The sequence below is a fragment of the Echiichthys vipera genome, assembly GCF_963691815.1.
Source record: "Echiichthys vipera genome assembly, chromosome: 10".
NCBI lineage: Eukaryota > Metazoa > Chordata > Actinopteri > Perciformes > Trachinidae > Echiichthys > Echiichthys vipera.
The window spans coordinates 29,236,514-29,260,827 of NC_139835.1; the positions used below are offsets into that span (position 1 = coordinate 29,236,514).

The window sequence follows — 24,314 nt, forward strand, 5'->3', positions numbered from 1 at the left end:
TGCCAATCCTGCAGCTGCTTCTTTGTCCCAGCAGCTGAGTGAGCAGAGACGGGCAAAAACCAGAGTCAGTATAGGCCGAGCATTCACTCCATGGACTGAGAGAAAGGAGAGAAACGCCATTCAAACGCACGCCCACATGGCTACGCTTCTCCTTGATGCTAACATCACTTTCATCTTTACTTGTAACGGCTAACGGCAAAGAAAGACTTCCACTTGAAGATTGGCTAACATTAAATACTGTTGTAAAGTCAATAAATTAGTCGTTACCCTGTATGATTCATCACTGACATGGAGCAGGCTGATCGCTTGACACGCTCTGCGACCAGCCTGGCAACCCGACTGCTGGGATTATTTTTTATTGTTGCAACTACGATCTTGAGACACTACATGGCGCTCTTCTGCTCATTCTCCATATTCAGGCTTTAAACACAAAATAATAAATGATTGAATGTCATTAGTTCTGCAGGTATTTGGTCAGAAACTGAAGTATTTCACACGTTAAAACGTCGACCTAATGAACGCACTGGATGAAAAGTTACCACAAGTCACCCTGAGGGGAACATCAACATTCGTAGAAATGTGCTGATAATCCGACATTCGTTTCGGATGTTTCAGTGCGAAGTGAAGACGATCGGCCTCCATCGTTCCTGCAGCTGTGAATGCAAACACTGACTTTTACGATTTCACTTTAAAGGGACTCTGTGTTGTCAGTGTTTGCTGTTAATAGTAGAAACATCTCTCTCTCTCTGTATGTACAGAGACATGTACATGTATATATGTGTGTGTATATATACACACACACACATATATATACATGTACATGTCTGGTAGTATCAGTGACAGTGAGCTGCAGGATGACTCGGCCTCTCCCCTCCAGTGTTTCTCAGCTCATTTTCAGATGCTAATGTGTTTGATCCAAAGCAAACTCACAGAGTGTAAGTAAGTGATGATATGCATGGCCGACAATCCCTCCACACGCCCGCGGTCCTTCTACCAAACACTGCGAGTCCGGCTCTTTGAAAATATAAAAACGCTCACAGAAACAAGCAGGGTGAGGAAGGGGGGAGGGTGTGTGTGTGTGTGGGGGGGGGGTATTTATGTGTTCACATCGAGGAGAGTTCCTGCTGAAGAAACACAATCGGCCCAGAGGGAGAAACCAAACCAGAACAAGTGTCTTCTTCTTTTTTCGTTTCCCTTCTGAATGCAGCGGTTAACGTTAATAATCCGTCATCTTCAGACTGTTTATTTCTGCTCGGTTTTGACGGGAGAGCTGCAGCTAATGATGATTTTCATTATTGATTCATGTGTTGATATTTATCTCCGTGAGTCACTTTCTCTGTCAAATTCAGAACGAGTCGCGACGGAGCAAATGGTTCCAGTCAAAAACACGCAAACTAAGGATGATTTGCTGCTTCACAGTCAATCGTTTTCACGTCACAGAGAAATGCAATAAAGAAATATTATATCATCATTTTTTAGAGTCAAACCAAAACCTAAAGAAATTAAATTTGTTATCATATAAAACAGGAAATCTGGACGTCACAAAAACTGACACCAGAGAATAAATTAAGATTTCTCTTTGAAAAATGATAATTATCTAATAAATTTCAGAATAATCTAATTTCTGTATTGTTTCTCTCACTTATTCAGTGCTTGAATACGGTACGTTAACTGAATACTGAGTATTGTTCTGTATACAAATATATGTAGTTTACCGCAGCTGTAAAGTGTTGGAAAAGCATGAAAATGCACCTTGAAATGTTTGGAAAGTGCTTGAATTTGACTTTGGAAAAGGTGCAGGAAGTTCTGTGGTTCCTTCCCCCATTAATTCATTCAATTAATACAAATGAAGCAGCTTTTATATGTATATTTTCACAAGAGCTGATTAGTTGTTAACACATTAAATCAATCGCAAACTATTTTGATAACCAATTAATCTGAAAATTCAGTGATTTCAGCTTCTTAAATGTTGAATATTTCCCGGTTTCTTTCCTTCTCTGTGACGGTAAAATGATCCAATCTTAGAGTTGTGGGTTTGAAGACGTCTTCTTGGGCTTTAAGAAACACTGATCCACATTTTTCACAATTTGCTGACATTTTATAGACAAAACAACTAATCAAATAACCAAGAAAATGATCGACAATGAAAATAATGGTTACTTGCAGTGCTACTTACAACCTTTACACTTCAGCTGACCCTTAAGGTTTTAGACTTAACTGGAACTCTCTTACAAACAATGTCTATTTCCAACTTTACGTTTTTTTGCAGCCGTGATTTTCAACCCAAACGAGGATACCTTCTTTGTTGTTTTGTGTTCTTCAGATAACTTTGTCTTTTCCAGCTGTTCCCTCTTTAAAACACGTCATTGCGGATCGTAGAAAATGACTCGTATTAAAGTTTAGTTTGCGGATCAATTTCCCCTCAAACGTGGGACTGAGGTAGATTCACGGTGAAGAAAAAACTCTCCCGAACAAAACAACAAAAAAGGGTCTTTTGTGGAGGCAGCCTGGTGCGTCTGAATGCTCCGAGGGCTCTTTGGCCTCTTTGTGGTCGGTGTGTTTGTGGTATCCATCTATCAATCGGCCTTTGAGTGGTGGACTTTTGTAATTTAATAGTGATTGACCTGAGCCAGCAGAAACCTGCGGTGGGACACAAAGACATCACATCCATCACAGTCGAGCGGCAGGACGCTGACTTCTTTCAGACTCCAACCAGATCAATGTGGACACCACGTGATCCAGCAGGTGTCTGATGCTTTTCTTCTTCTGTGTTCAGACGGGTTTTACGACGGTCTTTGTGCAGCTGTCGGGGTTCTGCTGGTCGTCAGGTGCCACTGCGGAGGAGGAGGAGGAGGATCTGATTAATCCTGATCAAGGTTTTGTTGCTGCGGTCCCCCTTAAACATATTTGTTCGAAAAAGACTCTGATAATGATGGATGGGGCCAGAGTCCGCCAGTGAAAATGCATTTCATTTTGACATCCTGGTGCAGGTCTTCATGGGTCCACTTTGTATCTGGAAAACCAGATCTAGGACCTGAATCTAGCAAACCTGTTCAGGTCAAAAGTGGGTCATTCTTAACCAAGATCCATGTTATGAGTTTCCTCTGGTCCCTTTGTATCAGGTCTATCTGTCCTCAGGTCTACTTCACTCAGTCCTTGGTTTCGTTGTGGATCAGGTCTAATTATTTTCTCGTGTATTTCGTAGTGGGTCTGAATGTCCTTGGGTCCCTCTCAAATGAGGTCTGGTTGTTGGGAGCAAGTCTGACTGTTGCAGAGGTCTTTATGGGTTCCTAGTAATGGACCTGAGTCTGGACTGGTCTTGTTCAGTCTTATTGTGTCCAGATGAGAACAACCTGTGTTTCAAATCCTTCAAACCCCTTTGGAGTGGTTCTGGTTCTTCCCAGGTCCTATTTGGGATCATCTCGTAGAGGTCTTCATGGGACCACTTGGTTCCAAGTAATCGAGACCTGAGGCTGTTCCGGTCTCTTTTTTCAGCAGGTCTTTAAAGCACATATAAGTTATGTTTGTAACTAGTTTTCTCTAGTCCCTTTCAGATGAGTTCTCGTCTTGGGTCTACGTCAGACCAGGTCTAGTCATTCCTTTTGGGTCGGATCTCAATTGACTCTCATCACTCTTAGATCAAGTCTGGCTGTCCTCAGGTCTGTTGACGGTCTGACTGTGTTTTTTCCTCATTAGAGGTCTTGTTGGAGACCATTTGGTATCAGGTAACTGAGACCCGATCTGGGACCACAATCTACCCCAAGTCTTAGTTTTAGTCAGTCTTTCTGGGTCCAAGTGGGTCCTGTTTTGTAGCAGCAGGTCCTATATCTAAAAAATTAGACTTAAAGAATTACTTATTTTTGGTATTGGTGTCCTTCTGTCCCTTTTGGATCAGATTTAATTGTTCTTGGGATTATTTTGGATCGGGTCTGGTTGTCGTTGGCTCCGTGTCAGACCTGATCTCAAATACCTCGGGTTTATGACGAACCAAGTCTGTTCTTGGCTCCCTTTTTAGATCAAGTCTGGCTGTCCTCAGGTCTGTTGAGGGTCTAATTTATATTTAGTCTTTCTGGGTCCAAGTGGGTCCTGTTTTGTAGCAACAGGTCCTGGATCTATAAATTAGACTTTAAAGCAAAGAGAATGACTCATTTTTGGAACCGGTGTCCTTCTGTCCCTTTTGGATCAGATTTAATTGACCTTAATATTATTTCGGCTCGGGTCTGGTTGCTGTTGGCTCTACGACAGACCTGGTCCTGAGTCCCAGAGTCCCTCGAGTTACAGCCTGACACAAGAGTCTCTTTTGATGGACTCAAGAAACAAAAGGACTTGTCAGATTCCCAAATATTCACGGTCCTGCTGGTGTTGCAGAGTCTCAGCAGTGACTTCTTCTGTGGTGTTCCTCACACTGATACGTGAACAGCTGATCGATCGGGATTCATAAGAGAAAGACCAGATTCATAATCCTGATGGGAACCGTGTGTTTGTGTGTTTCTATCTTTATGTCTTAAAGGTTTCTGTTCCTCTGGACCCGGTACAGTTACCCTGCTGAAAACACTCATTTTTCATGATTATGTCACCGCTGAACAGCAGCCAGAGTGTGTGTCCTTGTGTGTGTGTGTGTGTGTGTGTGTGTGTGTGTGTGTGTGTGGTATTAAGGACAAATCACGGACGCCGGTTTGATCCTTAATTCGTTCCTCTTCATCACAGTTACTTCAAACAGACATATGGAGCCAATTGTGGTCGATCCTGGCACACAAGCCATCGGCAACCAACCCCCTACCCCCCCACAGCTCCCCCCTCGCTCCTAAAGTGCGTCCTCCAGCCAACACCATGAGCTCCACCCCCGCCCTGTATTCCTCAGTACAGCAGTGTAGTGATGGGACGAATAACACATTGGCAGGTAGTTAAAGGAAGTCAGAGTTCACCCAAATCAGAAACACACAGCAGTGATTATTTTTAAGGTCTTCAGACTTTATGAATGTGATTTTTCCGCTCATATGTGACGCATATCTGTGATATATATACATATGTGACATTTTCCAATCAGAATTAGGCCAATTTTAAATGTGCTACTGAATCAAATATCAGAATTGTCTTAATGTCACGGCGATCTAAACAGCTAGGTTGCATTTAATGTGACGTTGACGTCATTCTGACCCGCGCTGCACTGTTTTCTGCACTCAGCGGCCACTTTATTAGGCACACCTGGTGCTTAATAAAGAGTCAGTGTGGTCTTCTGCTGCTGTTCCCTCTCTGTAGAAAGTCAGCGGTGTTGTGCTTTCACAGATGCTCTCCTGCATTCCTCTGTTGGAACCAGTGGATATTTGAGTTCCTGTTGCCTTTATATCACCTCCAACCAGTCTGGAGAGGAAGAGGAGGGGAGGAAGAGGGAGAGGAGGAAGAGGAGGGGAGGAAAAGGGGGGATTAGGAGGAAGAGGGGGAGGAGGATGAGGAAGAGGGGAAGGAGGAGGATGAGGAAGAGGGGAAGGAGGATGAGGAAGAGGGAGAGGAGGAAGGGGAGGAGGAAGAGGGGAAGGAGGAAGAGGGGAAGGAGGAGGAGGAGGAAGAGGGGAAGGAGGATGAGGATGAGGAAGAGGGAGAGGAGGAAGGGGAGGAGGAGGAGGAGGAAGAGAGGAAGGAGGGGGAGGAGGAGGAGGAGGAAGAGGGGAAGGAGGAGGAGGAGGAAGAGGGGAAGGAGGAGGAGGAGGAAGAGGGGGAGGAGGAGGAGGAGGATGATGCTCAAAGTGGAGCAATTTTCAACTCTTGGCGACCAGAAAAAAAAAGGTTGATTTATTTGGAACAGACATTAAAGCGTCAAAGACAAAAATTAAACTTTGGTGAACGATTTTTATTATAAAAATCAGACATATTACATTTTTTTTGCATTCACACTTTTTGGGAGGAGGCCTCGGGGAAGACCCAGGACCAGGAAGAGGGATTAGATCTCCACACTGGCCTGGGAACGCCTCAGGATCCCCCAGTTAGAGCTGGTTAATGTGGCTCGGGAAAGGGAAGTTTGGGGTCCCATGCTAAAGCTGCTGCCCCTGCGACCCGACCCCGGATAAGAGGCTGAAGATGAGATGAGATGAGATACACCTTCTGTCCGCTGCTGCTGTAGCTGACCAGTAATCTGCAGACGGGTCCTCCTGCTCGGCCCGTTCATCTGTGGTCGCCATAGTGTGACTTGTCTCGCGTTACCAGGCCACACTCCAGTCTGTATGCTCTGGTTTCACCTGCTCGTCATTCTGGAATAGGTCAAAAAAACTTTCTGGCTCGTTTGTATTTCTTTAAACTAATCGGTCGTCTTGGGCGTCGCTAAGCCAACTGCGCTCCTCGTATAGTAGATAGCGGAAGCGGCACGCGGAAGCCGCTGTTTATCCTGTGAACCAGACTACAGCGTCTCTGACTTGCACGCTAATCAGCTTGTTGTGCAAAACCTCAGCACAGGTTTTTATGGTGTACGGCTCAAAGTTTCCAGGCACGACTCTCGCACTTGTGAACTTTGATGCAAAGTTAATGTGGAACCGATCTACATACCATGTACTCCGCGTGCGGCGACGAGCGCCAGACCGTGACGGTTCGGCATAACGAACCTGCAGCGATAGCAGAGACTTGGAGTCGGACTCCCAGCTGTTATTATGTCACTTTAAGTTTTGATATTTTAAAGTAACAGATCTTTTAAAACGTGTTCAGTTTAGTAAAGTAACGTGAAGTTCTCAGAGATGTGAGAATGACCAGACGTCTGCAGAGGAAGTAACTTTTCATTTAGCACGACAAAATGTTAACGAGCCAAATGCAAACGACCTCGCTCGCTGCTGATTGGTCGGGGCAGAACCGCCCTCGGGCCAGTCGGGGAGCGGCTCACATGAGCAGCAGGTCAGAAGTGTGATGATCAGGGGGATTGTGGGGCTGCAGATGAAACCAGCAGGTTTTAGTTGTTTTGGGCTTTTACAGATTACAGCAGATGCTTCTTCTTCTCTGCTCTGACAATAATCCGATCGCTCCTGATGTCACGGTTTTGCCTCCATATGAGCGTTACGTCATTTCAACGTCCAGAGAACAACAGCATGGAGACAGTTGGACTCTCCTCAGGTCACGTTGACCGTCCGTGGACACACAGTGGACTCTGCAGAGATTGGTTTTGACTCCTCGTCTCATAATGACTCTAATGTGGATCTTAATGTGCTGTAATGACCTGCTGAGGATTGACCCGTCCCCCGTCCCCCCCACACCCCAGAGCCGAGATGGTTTTAAAGTGACAGTAACCTCCGAGCTGTGAGACCTGGAGTGTGACCCGGCTGATACCAGGTCAGCTCCAGGCCTCGGGGCTCAGAGCCGGAGCACTTCTCCTTCCTTTGAAGGATGAACTGTAACTTTCACCAGCACAACTATAGTGTGTGTGTGTGTGTGTGTGTGTGTGTGTGTGTGTGTGTATGTGTGTCTCACCGCCTGATATCATTACTATGAACACACACACACTGTAGTTTATTTTGACTTAATCCCACACACACCGTCCTGCTGCCACAAATACTCACCACAGCACCGAATGTGGATTAATGCTCCAAAACAGAGTCAGTCCCAGTGGAGCTCTGTGATAAAACGTCCAACTTTAAGACTTTTAGAAACAAACATGTTTACAGCGAGGTACAAAAGGGCGCGTTTCTCTCTTGTCTCCATAGCTAATGTCCGCGTAGGCATCTGTAAAGAGCCGTCAACACCAACTATACCGACGACACATTGAAACTCTAAATAATAATAAATAAAGTGTTAAAACTTTATATAATAATAAATAAGGTGTAATAAAGGACTGTGACTCCAACCACTGTCGTTAAGACTCAATAAAGCACTAACGAAGTCCAAACCAACTTCCACCAACGACTGTCACTCTAACGACGGTCGTTGGCACTTGGAGTACAAAGGGTTCCAGTGACATCATCGGCCTGTGAGAGGTTAAATACCTGGATCTCCACACCAGTTAGTTGGACCAGTCCCAGCCTGGTCCTGGTCCAGTCCCAGACTGGTCCAGGTCCTGGTCCTGGTCCTGGTCCAGTCCCAGCCTGGTCAGATGTGTACATGAACTGATGAAGCCTCTTGGATGAGAGGTGAAACGTCTTCTTAGACAAATAACCAAGTCCAGGATGCAAACGCAGCAGACGGCTGGTTCAGACATGCGGCGCTGGCTCAGACGCTGATTATGACCACTACAGCAAACGAGCTGAAGTGATTTCTGACCTTCATCTTTAATCAGCCTTTTATTGCCTCCAGTCAAACATGTAATTTCTAAAATGGATTATTGAATCAAGTTTCTCTCAGAGGCAGAGACGTCAGCCTGAATCACAGCTGAGTCTCTACAGCGGCCCGTCTTCTTCTCTTATTTCTTCTTCTTATTTATCTTATTTGTGTGTTTTTTAGGTTTTAACGTCTTTATTTTCTTTATTTCTTCTCGTCTTTGTGTGTAAACGTCACAGTGAACATCAGCTGTTATTTATGTTTCTTCAGCCCTTCGTTCACTTCACTTCTGTCGTTGTTTTTCAGGCTGCTGCCGAAACACAAACTCCTTCGGAGGCCTGCAGAGCCGTTGCATGTTGATGACATCATCACACCACAGGACGAGCAGCAGCAGCAGCAGCTGACTCCACGGTATAAATGCTCTTTAAATATGGTTAACTTCTATAAATATTATGTACTTATACTTCTGTAAATACTCTTTATTATAAATACTTATACTTCTATAAATACCGACAGGTGTGAAGGGTTCCCATCATCAGACCTGAGGCCAGTTAGTGAGGGGCACACTGAAGACCAGAGGCCAGTTAGTGAGGGGCACACTGAAGACCTCAGACCAGTCAGTGAGGGGCACACTGAAGACCTCAGACCAGTCAGTGAGGGGCACACTGAAGACCTGAGACCAGTTAGTGAGGGGCACACTGAAGACCAGAGACCAGTTGGCGAGGGGGACACTGAAGACCTGAGACCAGTTAGTGAGGGGCACACTGAAGACCAGAGACCAGTTAGTGAGGGGGGCACTGAAGACCAGATGAAACCTCTGCACATCGTCTGGCCTCACAGGTGGTGAGTTATTTACTTTATTTACTTTATAAAGAAGAAATTAAGTTTTATAAATATAAAGTTTTCACAGTAAAGCGTATTTTATATTGATATTTTCACAGTAAAGTGGATTATATATATATATTTTCACAATAAAGTGGACTTTATATTGATATTTTCATAGTAAAGTGGATTTTAAATTGATATTTTCACAATAAAAGCGTATTTTTTAGTGATTTTCACAGTAAAGTGGATTTTATAGTGATATTTTCAAAATTAAAGCGTATTTTTTAGTGATATTTTCAGGGTAAAGTCGATTTTATATTGATATTTTCAAAGTAAAGTGGATTTTATATTGATATTTTCACAGTAAAGTGGATTTTATATTAATATTTTCACAGTAAAGCGTATTTTATAGTGATATTTTCACAATAAAGTGGATTTAGAATATTGTATAATTATGAAATGCATCTTAATACAGCGTTAAGCATTAATCAAAGGGTATAAAAGTCTTTTATTCTGAAGTTCTTCCTCTCCCTCTGACCTCAGATCTGACCTTTGTGTGAATGGTGTGTGAAAATGAGATTATTGGACGTGCCGTCAGCGGTGTGTTTGTGTTTTTCTTCTTCGGTGGTATCAGTGTCGGCAGCAGCCGTCGTGTAATCTGCCGAACTGAGAAAAACACAGATGGATTATTGCTTTTATTCTGTAGGAACGAGGATTTCCACAGAGATGTTCTGTTAATCTGTGATTGAAGCTCCTCGTCTGGTTTGTGTTTTAATCTGTGTGTGGCCTGGATCCTCAGATTACAGCTCGTCTTATTGCTGCTGCTGCTGCTGGTGTGTGTGTGTGTGTGTGTTTGTGAGAGGGAGAGTGTGTGTGTGTGTGTGGGGGGTGTAACAGCTGTTTCAGGTGAAGATGCTGTAGCACCGGAGCCTGGGGGGGTCAGGGGTGGGGGGGTGGGGGTGTATCTGTGATCTGGATCAGAGGCCGGTGTCCCGCTGCCTGAACGACGACACACAAACAAACTCTTATTTTGTTGAATATCACATTTCATCACCACCGAAGAATCAAACTGCTCACTTCAAACATCCACTCACATTTAGACTTAATCCACTTTTTAACCATTTTTCACAGTAAAATGTGTTTTATAGATTTTTGTTCTTGAATATAGTGGATTTTATATTGAGATTTTCACACTAAAGCATATTTTATGTTGATATTTTCACAGTAAAGCGTATTTTATATTGATATTTTCACAGTAAAGTATTTTTTATATTGATATTTTCACATTAAAGCATATTTTATATTGATATTTTCACAGTAAAGTGGATTTTATATTGATATTTCAGAGTAAAAGCGCCTCGGTGTTAATGAGGCTTCAGTTCTGTTTCAGACTCACGTTGTGAATGTCAGTAAATAAGATTTGAATTTTAAAAAGCGACTCTTGGGTTCAACATGAAGCAGAATATTTAACGACTCGTGTCGGTTTATTAATGATGTCTCTGCTCGCCACTGAGCATGCTCAGTGCGCCACGATCAGCTCACTCCACTTCCTGTTGATTCAGGAGCGAGGAGGCCGACCGTGTTGGTCCTTTAAGAATGGAACATAGAAATAAAAAAGCACTTTTATTATTATTTTATATTTATATTTTTATTTACTTATTCATTAGTCAGTAATTTACTGATACTTAAGATGTTTATTGAGATATTAATTTTATTTTTATTTATTAATTTATTTAAATATTCAGTAATTGACATACTTACGGTGTTTATTGAGATATTTATATTTAAATTAATTCATTTAAATGATCAGTAATTGAATACTAGACATTTTTATTGATATATTTTTATTTTTATTAATTTATTAATTTAAACGGTCAGTAGTTGACATACTTAAGATGTTTATTGAGATATTTATTATATATTTATATTTATTCATTTAAATGTTCAGTAATTGACTGATACTAAACAAGTTTATTAAGATATTTCTTTTATTTATATTTAATTTAATTCATTTAAATAGTCAATAATTGATACTTAAGATGTTTATTCAGCTATTTATTATATTCATTTATTCATTGAAATGTTCAGTAACTGACTGATACTAAGCATGTTTATTTAGCTATTTCTATCATTTTTATTTATTCTATAATTCCATAAATTTTTAGAATGTGTGATCAAACATTGTACGTATAATTCATATTTTTATAAATCATTATGATTAAATTAATACAGTTATTGCAGTAAATAATGGCGGTATACACCTTTAATCCATCAGTTGTTTTCATGATTCATCGTTTTCTCCGTTAAACGTTACGAATTTCTCCAGTTTTCTTGTTTAATTATAAAACATTTATTTATTAATTCACATTAAAACTGACTGAACAAACGGATTAAAGCTGCAGATTAATTGAGATTAACCGTCTTCACGTTGAGCAGATTCAGTCTTTCCAGTGTTTCGCGTGCGTCGCTGATATTTGCGCGTGTAAACGCTGCGTCCCTGCGTCGCTGAGCGAGACCCTGACACGTTAATTAACCGTCGCCTCTCCCGTCAGAGCGGCGAGGAGGAGGCGTTATCTCTCCCGTCTTTGTCCTCTCCTGTATCGCAGGGAATAGAGGGATCGCTCGCTCACAGAAGGAGTTAAAAAGGTTTTGTGGAAATGAGGGAATTATCTCTGGAGTCCGCGGGGAGACGAGAAGCTGAGAGCTGCAAATGAGAAGAAATAATCTGCTCGGTAATTCTTCACCTCAGGAAATCACCGCGGAGCTGCTGCACACTGCTTTGACCTTCACACTGTCACATTAGCAGGTTTAATATATATAGAAATGTGTGTGTGTGTGTGTGTGTGTGTGTGTGTGTGTGTGTGTGTGTGTGTGTGTGTGTGTGTGTGTGTGTGTGTGTGTGTGTGTGTGTGTGTGTGTGTGTGTGTGTGTGTGTGTGTGTGTGTGTGTGTGTGTGTGTGTGTGTGTGTGTGTGTGTGTGTGTGTGTGTGTGTGTGTGTGTGTGTGTGTGTGTGTGTGTGTGTGTGTGTGTGTTGGAGTGTAATAACACAGCTCCTGTGGAGACGGGTTGTGTTGGAGCATCAGACCACCAACAACTCAACCGATAAACGCACAAACACGACAATAATGAGGCGTGAGAAGACACGGGAACCTCACAAGTCCCTGAAAACAGTTGAAATAAGATGAGGGCGCCCTCCCACTGTGCCTCCGTCCCGTGCCCCGTGTTTTACGGTCCTTGTCCCCCCCTCCAGGCCCGTTTGTACTCACACTACCTGGGCCTCGGAGAATGCTTCTTGCTGCCTATACGTCATCACGCCGTAACACGTCACACGCATTGATGACGTCATGGCGATGCGTGGCTTTGTTTCCAGATCTTTCCGTAGACCTCAGAGTTTTTGTGCGTCTTGTCGACTGTTTTTGAATCTTTTCATCGACCAAATCTGCAGTAAACACTCCACCTCCGCATCACACCAACGTGAACCTTTCGCCGCCATTGTTTGAAATGTCCGCGCATGGTCCCTCCTTCTTTTTTCTACGTCCCAACAGGCGCACAGGAAATGACCTCAGAACCGCCGTCTATAAATAACTGTTTTACGCCTTTAAATGTATAAATAAATATATTGAAGTATAAACTGTCCGTCTGCAGGGAACACGACAAGAACCCTGACCTGTTCTTCTCCACGCTGATCAAACTGAAGGAGAGACGAGTCGACTTCCACCTGTCGGTGCTCGGGGAGACTTTCACTGATGTGCCAGGTACACACACACAAACACACACACGCACACACACAGACACACACACGCACACACACAGACACACACACACGCACACACACACACACTTGTTCTGAAAAAAGTTTTCGTGCTTAAACTTTGCTGCGTAAAGTTAGTTTAAAATGTGATCGGACCTAATGTTTATTCTGTAAATGTAGTTTGTTCGTACCTGAAGTTTGTTCGTACCTTAAGTTTGCGGTACAGGTGTGCAGTTTGCTGTACAGGTGTGCAGTTTGCTGTACAGGTGTGCAGTTTGCTGTACAGGTGTGTAGTTTGCGGTACAGGTGTGTGGTTTGCGGTACAGGTGTGTAGTTTGCGGTACAGGTGTGTAGTTTGCGGTACAGGTGTGTGGTTTGCGGTACAGGTGTGTAGTTTGCGGTACAGGTGTGTAGTTTACGGTTCAGGTGTGCAGTTTGCGGTACAGGTGTGTAGTTTGAGGTAGAGGTGTGCAGTTTGCGGTACAGGTGTGCAGTTTGCGGTACAGGAGTGTAGTTTGCGGTACAGGTGTGTAGTTTGCGGTACAGGTGTGTAGTTTGCGGTACAGCTGTGTAGTTTGCGGTACAGGAGTGCAGTTTGCAGTACAGGTGTGTAGTTTGCGGTTCAGGTGTGTAGTCTCCGGTACAGGTGTGTAGTCTGCAGTACAGGTGTGTAGTCTGCAGTACAGCTGTGTAGTTTGCGGTACAGGTGTGTAGTTTGCGGTACAGGCGTGCAGTTTGCGGTACAGGTGTGCAGTCTGCGGTGCAGGTGTGCAGTTTGCGGTACAGGAGTAGTTTGCGGTACAGGCGTGTAGTGTGCGGTACAGGCGTGCAGTTTGCGGTACAGGAGTGCAGTTTGCGGTACAGGAGTGTAGTTTGCGGTCCAGGAGTGTAGTTTGCGGTCCAGGAGTGTAGTTTGCGGTACAGGCGTGTAGTTTGCGGTACAGGCGTGCAGTTTGCGGTACAGGCGTGCAGTTTGCGGTACAGGCGTGTAGTTTGCGGTACAGGAGTGTAGTTTGCGGTACAGGCGTGTAGTTTGCGGTACAGGCGTGTAGTGTGCGGTACAGGTGTGTAGTTTGCGGTACAGGAGTGTAGTTTGCGAAACAGGTGTGTAGTTTGCGATACAGGCGTACAGTTTGCAGTACAGGTGTGTAGTTTGCAGCACAGGTGTGTAGTTTGCGGTACAGGTGTGTAGTTTGCGGTACAGGTGTATAGTTTGCGGTACAGGCGTGTAGTTTGCGGTACAGGCGTGCAGTTTGCGGTACAGGTGTGCAGTTTGCGGTACAGGCGTGTAGTTTGCGGTACAGGCGTGTAGTTTGCGGTACAGGCGTGTAGTTTGCGGTACAGGCGTGCAGTTTGCGGTACAGGTGTGCAGTTTGCGGTACAGGCGTGTAGTTTGCGGTACAGGCGTGTAGTTTGCGGTACAGGCGTGTAGTTTGCGGTACAGGCGTGTAGTTTGCGGTACAGGCGTGTAGTTTGCGGTACAGGAGTGTAGTGCTGCTGCTCTTTGTGTTGCGTTGTGCGTCCGTGGCTCTGAGCTTCTTCGTCGCATTAGTTTGATGAAGTTTGAAGCTGCTCTGACTTTTCTTTCACCTTTCGTGACCGCTCCTGTTTTACTGCAGTCTGGAGGTAAATAACCCGTTTCTGTGTTATTAGATTATCCGCGGGGTCGCAGGTCGGCGCTGCTCTCAGCCCTCGGGACCGTTTTTAATTGATAAAACACACCGTGTATCATCAGCTGATGATGCTATAATGACCGTGTGCGTGCGTGCGTGTGTGTGTGTGTGTGTTCTTTACTTAATGAACACGCTCTGATCAAACACACTCTGAAATATTGAGACGTAAAGTTTTACTGCGGCATAAACACACTGACCGTAAATCCCGTTTCATATTCTCTGATTAGCTTTATGAGTGCTGGGAAGGCAATCACATTAGGACAATTTTAATCGACTTTGATTTTGTTAATAGGGTCAGAGTATTGATTATTTTCACCCCTCACCTGTTTTTCTTTCTGCTCCCGTCGTAAACGTCCACATTCATAAACGTCTGGCTTGTTTAAAAATGTCTTTTTATCTCGTTTTCTCTGTTTGTTCCTCCTCAGACGCACAAAACCTTTTATTCTCATTCATGAAACGTCTCAGTTTATGACTCTGGTGGATGGAACGTCGCACATGCGTTATTATATAAACGCTGCATCTAATCATTACTTTTACATTTAATTTTCTTTGAATCATCTTTCATTTTTTTACATCATTGTGTCTTTTTACTTTTATTTCTAATTAATAACTGAAATATACACAACTTGTATGACATGCACACATAAAACAAACATGCTAATAATGATAATAGAATATATATGACATGATAATAAGCCTAACTTTTGCCGTTTTCGAGAAATAAGTCTTTAGTAAAGTGAGTTTTAGTTCTGTGTGCATACATGGAGTTAGTCGTGTTCATACAGTTTATAATGAGGGATACATTTCTGATGATTACTGAGATTAAATAATAATAAACCTAATTTATATCGCACCTTTCAGATCATAAAATGCAGGTCAGACAAAAAAAAACTAAAAATAATCAACAAAATGGTTTTTAAAACAGAACACAGAGTGAAAAAGTGCATGAAATAATAAATAAAGTGATAAATAAAGTGATAAAATATTTAGAAATGGGAATATTCTCATAAAAATTTTTAAAATAATCAACAAAATGGTTTTTAAAACAGAACGCAGAGTGAAAAAGTGCTAGAATTAATTAATAAAGTCATAAAAAGATAAAAATTAGGAATATTCCAGTAAAAAAAACAAGTTAATAAAATGCTAAAAAGCTACTTTAAGTTGTGAAAGTCATAAAACAAGTGTAGGAAATGAATTAAAAGAAATATAATAAAAATAGGTTTGGAGCTGTTTCCTGTTTCCTGTTTCCTGTTCGGTTTGTGGTGAAAGTTTGTTCCAAAGCGTCGACGCAGCAAAACGCTGTCGATGTGTTTTTGTTTTCTGTGTTTTGAAGAAACTGCAGCTGATCGATAGTTTCAATAGTTTTAGTTTCAGTTCATTTCAATAGTTAATGTGAAAAAATACAAAAGCGTGAGTCGACCCTCTGGCGTCTTCAACAGTCGGGTCGAACTTTCTGAAATGGAAAAAGACAAAAAAATCTTTATAAAGTTTTTAATGTGATTATCACGGATTTAGTCAAATTAAATTTTATTTATAGTGTCAAATCATAACCAAAGTTATCTCAGGACACTTTACAGAGTAGGTAAAGTACATCGACTAAACTAATTTATAAATAAATAAATAAAAAGCCGATTTAGGACATTAGCTAAACTAATTTAGAAATAAATAAAAAGCCGATTTAGGACATTAGCTAAACTAATTTAGAAATAAATAAAAAGCCGATTTAGGACATTAGCTAAACTAATTTAGAAATAAATAAAAAGCCGATTTAGGACATTAGCTAAACTAATTTAGAAATAAATAAAAAGCCGATTTAGGACATTAGCTAAACTAATTTAGAAATAAATAAAAAGCAGATTTAGGACATTAGCTAAACTAATTTAGAAATAAATAAAAAGCAGATTAAGGACATTAACTAAACTAATTTAAAAATAAATAAAAAGCAGATTTAGTACATTGACTAAATTATTTAAATTTAATGTTTTAAGCATGATATAAAGTTTTGTAAATATTGTGTTGTAACTTTAAGGATCTTGTTAAAACGATGTGAGCGTTTAAATGATCCGTGGTTACCTGGCGGCGGACTCACCCGTAGCCTCTTCATCCTGCTGCAGAGATCTTCTCGGAGGCGCGGCGTCTGTTGGACCGTCACATCCTGAACTGGGGCTTCCTGCCCAGTAAAGACGACTACCTGCGGGTGTTGTGTCAGGCCGACGTGGTCGTCTCCACCGCGCAACACGAGTTCTTCGGAGTCGCCATGTGAGTTCAGCTCCATTTTGGGTTTTTAACAGCGGACGTGGCTAACAGTGGTTAGCTCGGGGCAGCACGGTGAAGGCATTCAAATGTCTTTTCTAACCACTAATGCTGCTGAAAATAACAGCAAACCTCTGCAGCAGCATGAGAAGAGTCCCTACACACACAACAAAGCACCAATGGGCTCCTTCAACTGTAATGGACTTTACCATGAGAGGAGCTGGTACAGGGGCCAGTAGGTAAGTCTTTAAAACACTCTTTAATAAACTCTGGCTTCACTAACTACGCTGTTGCTGCTTTGTTGTGTGTGTAGGGACTCTTCTCATGCTGCTGCAGAGGTTTGCTGTTATTTTCAGCAGCATTAGTGGTTAAAAAAGACCTTTGAATGCCTTCACCGTGCTGCCCCGAGCTAATCACAATACCTGTTGTCACCTGAGTGTGTCGGCCTCAGTGAGGTGAAACCCTGCGATGCCTCAGACTCGGTTTGAAGTCGCTTCATTGATCAGGAGCTCTCGTCAGATCCTTCAGAGCTGGTAGAAACCTGCAGGTGCGGCTCAGTGAGCAGCAGCAGCCTGTGAACACACTTCAGTCGGACTTCAGTCACCTGAACTCTGCAGCCGGCTGCAGGCCGAACGACACCAGCCAATCACACGGCTCCGTGAGTGTGTCAGCCCGCGGTCCTTTAGCGTCTGATCTTCACCTGATTCATGTCGGAGGTCTGTTTGTACGGACACACACACACATTTTTATTTATTTATATCTGAGTCTTCACACCACAGTCATCAAAATACTTTAATAAGCAGATGCACCGTACATGTGTTTCACCTGTTTCTGTGTTCTGGGCAAAAATCAATAATAAAATTGGGGTAAAAGACAAAAACATGGTGGCCAACTGCAACCAAAGGCCAACAATCGGTTGCCAATGGTAACCTTGCAACCTGGCAACTGTTACTGTCGAGCCCTGTTACAGTGCAAGTGTGTAACCTTTTAATTAAAAGTTCAATGATTGTAAAAACAGAAACCTGGGGTGTTTAGTTGCGGGCGACTGTGGCTCAGTTGGTACAGCGAGTCGGCCAATGTCCGAAGCGTTGTGGGTTCGATCCCCGCCCTGCCCTACTTGTTTCATGGTCGTTGTGTCCTTGGGCGAGACACTTCACCCACCTTGCCTCGTGTGAATGTGTGTGTGAAATAATAATACATAAAATTAGAAAAGGCCTGGATTTTAAAAGATGTTGAAGAAGTTGTTCAGATGAGGGTGTTAGCATGTTAGCATTCTAAAGCTCATTTATGCTCTACGTTAGATACGCATACACAGGAAATGCACGCAGAGTACAGACAGAAGGCTGCGTCCTTACTCTGCGTGGTATTCTGCACGTTTCCTACGGAGCGACACAGACCAGACGTCGCAGTACCACCGGGAATTGTGGGGGCAGTGTCGGGAATTGTACACAACACAGTGGCGTGAATGGAAGGAGAAAGCTGTAAATCTGTCAAACCAACGTGTGAAACTCTCCGTCCACACTCTGGGACGTCTTTAGCGCCTCACAGACCACCGCCGTCTACAACGGTGCCGCCATTTTGCCTCCTTCTCAACAGACGCAGGATCTTTATCTCCTCCGTCGTCGCCATCTTTGTTGTTGTCAAACTTTACTGGAGTAACTTTTGAATCTGAGCGACGCCCTCTAGAGGATGTTTTGCTCAACGTCCATTCCAACGTAAAGGAGCATGAGGGCAGAGACGATCATAACGTTGATAACGTACGTTTCTATTTACACACGAAATGGAGCAGAAATGAGCCTTAATGTTAGAATGAATAGTTACTTACTTTAATGTCTGGGAGCTTAATGTTTTACAGTGTTACAGTAACTGTCACATATAGTATGTTGTTGGTAGCATGCTAATGTTAGCATGTCAACATTAGATTACATTTAACCTTTATTGTACAGTTGTGTTTCGGTTAGCTCAGGATACATGGTGGTTATCATGCTAGCATTTAGCTCAGGAGCATTTTGGAGCAGTCATGTAACGTACACATGTTAGCATGTTATGCTAGCAGAAGTTTGACAGTAGCACAGATGATGATGAAATTTGGTCATTAATGTTAAGTGAAAGGGCTGCACGGTGGTGTAGTGGTTAGCACTGACGCCTCACAGCAAGAAGGTTCCAGGTTTGCATCCCGGTCTGGGCCCTTCTGTGTGGAGTTTGCATGTTCTCCCCGTGTGTGCGTGGCTTTTCTCCGGGTACTCCGGTTTCCTCCCACAATCCAAAGACGTGCAGGTGTTCGGTTAATTGAAGACTCTAAATTGCCCGTAGGTGTGAATGGTTGTTTGTCTATGTTCGTCTCTATGTGCCCTGCGATAGACTGGCGTCCTGTCCAGGGTGGACCCCGCCTCACGCCCGATGTCAGCTGGGATCGGCTCCAGCACCCCACGCGACCCCGACCCCGGGATAAGCGGTTGAAGATGAATGAATGAATGAATGATGTTAAGTGAAGTCACCAAAAGAAGATTCCAGTTAATTAACGATGTTGCTTCTTCAGTTAGCCATTTTAGCATTAGCGCACACATTGAAGCTAACAGCAATGACGCCGCTGTGTTGGATGTAAATTAATTATTTGTGTAATGAGAGGAGACGGCACACTGTGTGATAATGAAGTCATGAGCTAATTATGGTAGAGAGGGGAGGAAGTGTCGTCCCTGAGGGGGAAGTGATGTTTGTGTTTGTCTTTGATCCAAAACCAGGAGGGACCTGGACCCTCGGCCCCCCCACCGCGCTCTGCTGGAGCTCTGCTCGCTGGTGTTCATACAGTCTGTTTCTGAAGGTTTACAGGCAGAAATGTGACTTTAAAATGTTCAATATTAACACAGAGTTGTGTCAGAGCTCAGGGAAATTTACAAAATGACTTCTGTTCTTCACCTTCTCTGACAAAATCACGGGAACATGTTTTTTATAAAAACATCAAATAAATGCTGTTTAACATTTCTGTTTGCAAACATTTGATTACCTTGAAATTCAAATGTCTTCTCATAATTTACTGTGGAAAATATAAACACAATCCACAACGTTCATCTCTCCGTTAAAGTCACGCAAACATGCCAATTGTTAGCATCAGGACCATATGAACAAATGTAAAAATGATGGAATACTAAAATTAGCATTAGTTTATAAGCAAAGTAATGTTGTCTTCCAGTTAGCATGCTAAACATAATGCTTTGATGCTAAGTGTGACCTTCTGAAAATGCTTTGTTTTCTGAGATGTTAGCATGCTAACGAAATGTGTTGACATATTACCAACTAAAATGTTACTAACATGCTAATTGTTAGCATCATTACCATATGAACAAATGCCTGTAAGAATGATGGAATACTAAAATTGGCATTGTAGCATAGCAACCCTTTAGTTTATTAGAAAAATAATGTCAGGTTGTTTGCTAATACTTCCAGTTAGCATGCTAAATATAATGCTTTATGAAGTGTGACCTTGTGAAAATGCTTTGTTTTCTGAGATGTTAGCATGCTAACGAAATGTGTTGACATATCACCGACTAAAATGTACTAACATGCTAATTGTTGGCAAAAAATAACGTACTAAATTAAAATTTTAGCACGCTAATGTCAGCGTGAAACATTTTTTTACTTCTTGATTATTAGTTCAGAGACTGTTTTGATTCCTCTTAAGTTGTTAATTTAGTCAGCTCCTTATTCAAATATGTTATTTTCACATTTATGTTCTACTTAATAAAAATATCTGAGTGTCACGAGGAGCATCTGGTCAACAAAATAAATGCCGCAGCTCACACTGACAGAATAAAAGCACCAGCTACTGTTTACAAAATAAAAGCACAGCCTGTCGTCTGCTGCGTGGGAACAATAGACTGAAACAGAATCGCTGTGGTGGGTCCGGCTGAACGTCGGCAGAGCGCTTCATCCTCATTATGGCTGAATTGTGTTTAATGTGATTAATTGAGATCATCAGTGTGACGCCTGTTGGTGCCCTGCAGTGATGACGAAGTCACTCAGGCCAGTGAAACGATCAGATAATTATAACCCAGATGAAAAGCCTGATAACATTTCCTCACATCAGAGGACTCAACTGACCTCAATAATCCAGATCAGAGAGATCCAGGAGACTTCAGACCAGAACGGATCAGAGCTCTTTTATGAATCACATTCTTTGTTTTGATGAAAAGCAGCGAGTTAACATCAGATCTGCTGTTTAAATATGAATATTTCCAGCATGAAGAGATGAGGAGACTGAATTATTCAGCGATGATCTACAAAATCTTTATATTTAGGGCATCTCAGGTCAGCAGGGTTCACTTCTTCTCATTTTTAAAAACCCATTTAGTCCGTTTTTGGTCATGTAAATGTCGTTTGGTCGCGACTAATTGCCACCCAACCAGCGGAGACAGGACGCCCCATATAACTGCTGTTTAAGTTTTTGTACACATTAGAGAAACTACATGTTAATCACTGAGAGAGGTGCTGGTAGACAGAGCTGTTTTCACCTTTTTCCCGTCTTGCTATGCTAACAGGGTGCTAGCTGTACCTTCATGAGAGTGGTTTTATCTGAATATCCGACACTCGAGCTCTGTTTCCATTCAGTTGTCAAGGAAAATTGTGAAATATAGCAAAGACGGCATAAAAATTAGGTGGTTTGGAGCGACCAATTGAGGCTTTGGGGTAGTTTGGGCAGAAGTCGGTGCTATCAGCTGTGAATAAATGACAGTAGCACATTAGGCCACGCCCCCATTTCGGCTTTGACTGGCAATAAATACAAACCCCGCCGTAATCTGTCCTGATTCCACATTTTTCACGTCAACATTCTCTGAAACCTTCAAAATGGCCAACGTAAGTCAGGCAGACAGATGTATTACCTCGATGATCTGCGTTATAGGGAAAAAAATTAAAGCGTTTGTGAATGTTTGTCCAGTTTACCGGAGGAGAAGTGGGTAAAGTTGTGTCCAGAGGTCACACACACACACACACACACACACACACACACACACACACACACACACACACACACGCACACACTGCATCTTTATTACATCATTCTATCAATAAATATGGAAATATTACCTGTATTTTCTCAAATGTAATCAAATTTATTTTTATAAACTCAGTACTCAATCCTGTTTTTCCGGTTGCTCTCTCCGGTTGCTGTAATACACCGGTAGACAGACTAGAAGAAGTAGAGTTTGCTAAACGGAAACAAAACAAGTCGTCAATGTGAGAAAGTGCCGATTTTCAACTGTCTCTGTGTCACTGCAGCAGAAACCACAAAAACCCAACATGTTGAAAAATCACTTTTCCCTTGTTAGCGTTTAGCTAAGCGTAACCAAGATAGTGGCGATCAAAATCCAACTCAAGGCCACAAACCAATGGGTGACGTTACGGGAGCTACGCCGATCTCTTACAGAAAGACTATAGTAAAGAGTGATTGGTAACTGAATTAAAAAACATCTTTACGTCTTAATACTTTGATTTTCTGGTGTTTTGCAGGTTAGAAGCGGTTCATTGTGGCTGTTACCCTCTGTGTCCGAAGGCTTTAGTGTATCCTGAAATATTCCCAGGTAATAAAAATGTGTAAACAAACAACAACAACAATAAGGTTCAGTGTGAGATGTCTTTTCGTTTTACCTCTTCTCTGCTCCCTTCTCTGCAGCAGAGTACCTGTACTCCACACCTGAGCAGCTCTGTAAACGGCTGCAGGGACTCTGCAGGAGGCCCGACATCGCCCGCAGACATGTCGTCAAGGTAACCGACTGACAAGTTACACTTTAAAACAAGAACGGTTCAAATCTGAGAAGAAAGGGGGGAGATATCCTGACTATTAGTGCCAAAATACTAGATACTACGTTTCCCATAATGCATCGGGATAGTGTTTTTCATAAGAGGCTTTCTGTCTGGAAAAAGTCTGGTCTAGTTAGCTTACAGTTAGCTTCTACGTTCAGTTAGCTTAGCCTTAGCTTATAATGTAAGTTCAGTTAGATTAGAGTTAGCTTATATGTTCAGTTAGCTTTGAGTTAGCTAATATGTTCAGCTAGCATTGAGTAAGCTTCTCGGTTCAGTTAGCTTAGAGTTAGCGTCTCGGTTCAGCTAGCTTAGAGTAAGCTTCTCAGTTCAGTTAGCTTAGAGTAAGCTTCTCTGTTCAGTTAGCTTAGAGTTAACTTCTCGGTTCAGTTAGCTTAGAGTTAGCTTATATGTTCAGCTAGCTTAGTGTTAACTTCTGGGTTCAGTTAGCTTAGAGTTAACTTCTGGGTTCAGTTAGCAAAGAGTTAGCTTATATGTTTAGTTAGCTTAGAGATAGCTTATATGTTCAGCTAGCTGACAGTTAACTTCTCAGTTCAGTTAGCTTGGAGTTAGCTTATATGTTCAGCTAGCTTAGAGTTAATTTCTCGGTTCAGCTAGCTTAGAGTTAGCTTCTCGGTTCAGTTAACTTAGAGTTAGCTTATATGTTCAGTTAGCTTAGAGTTAGCTTGTAAATCCAGTTAGCTTTAAGCTCAGAGTTGGCTTCTGGGCACGCCAGTTAGCACGAGAGGCTAACTGGAGCTAACATCCTGTGTGTATTTTATCCACCAACATGTTGAACTTTCCCTTTAAGGTTGTTAGAAAACGTAAAAACATGAAACTGGAGCTGATAAGTTTGTGATGAGTTTCTTCTTCTTCTGTTCTTCAGGTCGACACTTCCTCCTTCTCCTGGACGTCTCTAAAGGAGCGTTTTGAGACTCTGCTGGCACCCGAGTGTCCCTGAACGCACCGTGGACCCGTGCACTCTGACTTCATTAGTTCTGGATGGTTTTGGAAGTGGCTGCCGCTGCCAGGCCGTCGTCATGCCTGACTCCACGCCACGTCCCACAGAATGCGGCGGTGACTTCCAGCCCGAGCGTCTCAGGCACCTCTGAGCCCCAAATCAAAGGCAGTCTGGCGGGCTGGAGACGCCGAGTCTGGACCTGTAAACGTCCCCGTCCTCTCGGGGCTGGAGGACGACTTTTCTTTTATGTGTGTGGTTTGGGCGGAGGAGGGGGAGGGGGGGGGGGTTAACGTGTAAAAAGCTTTCATGTTTCCACAGGCGGTGCCACCTCATATATCCGGCCCGGTCCATTTTTATCCGCCGCGCTGTTGTGTTTCTGTTGTTCACCGCAGAGACGGAGCGGCAGCCAGGCGGTGGTTTCCGTCTGCAGCCCCACCTGAGCTGCCAGGTTCAGTCCGCACAGCCCGTCACAGCCCGTCACACGGCTCCACACGGCTCCACACGGCACGTCCACACACAGACGAGACACTAGTTTAATAAAAAATACATCTGATCAACGTTCTTTTGTCTGTTAATCAAATAAAGTGACAGTTAAATGTAACAAGACTCCGCAAGAGAAGAACAACAACATCAGAAACACTGATGCTGAGTCATGGAAATGATTTGAATATAATTTAAAGTTCAAACTTATTATATGATAAATTGAGGTATTAGAATAAAATGAACCTATAGGATATAAATAATACAGATACATAGAAACAGTATTTTATTGTTATTTGCACATAAAACTGCATCAAATCCAGATAATGGGAAAATAAATGTGTA

The 24,314-nt window shown here is 42.7% G+C and overlaps 1 protein-coding gene across 1 annotated transcript in view; it reads left to right on the forward strand.

Annotated features, from left to right (window-relative positions):
* Positions 1-23,626, forward strand: part of gtdc1 (glycosyltransferase-like domain containing 1) — a gene marked incomplete at its 5' end in the record, with an annotated part of 33,796 nt that extends 10,170 nt beyond the window's left edge. The window contains 7 exons of the mRNA XM_083921099.1: positions 8,536-8,640; positions 8,746-9,072; positions 12,701-12,810; positions 16,594-16,738; positions 22,238-22,308; positions 22,401-22,492; positions 23,415-23,626. Of these exons, the coding sequence (XP_083777225.1) occupies positions 8,536-8,640; positions 8,746-9,072; positions 12,701-12,810; positions 16,594-16,738; positions 22,238-22,308; positions 22,401-22,492; positions 23,415-23,489 (925 nt within the window). The 3' untranslated portion in view covers positions 23,490-23,626. The remainder of the gene's footprint in view (positions 1-8,535; positions 8,641-8,745; positions 9,073-12,700; positions 12,811-16,593; positions 16,739-22,237; positions 22,309-22,400; positions 22,493-23,414) is intronic.
* Between the last annotated feature and the right edge of the window lie 688 nt (positions 23,627-24,314).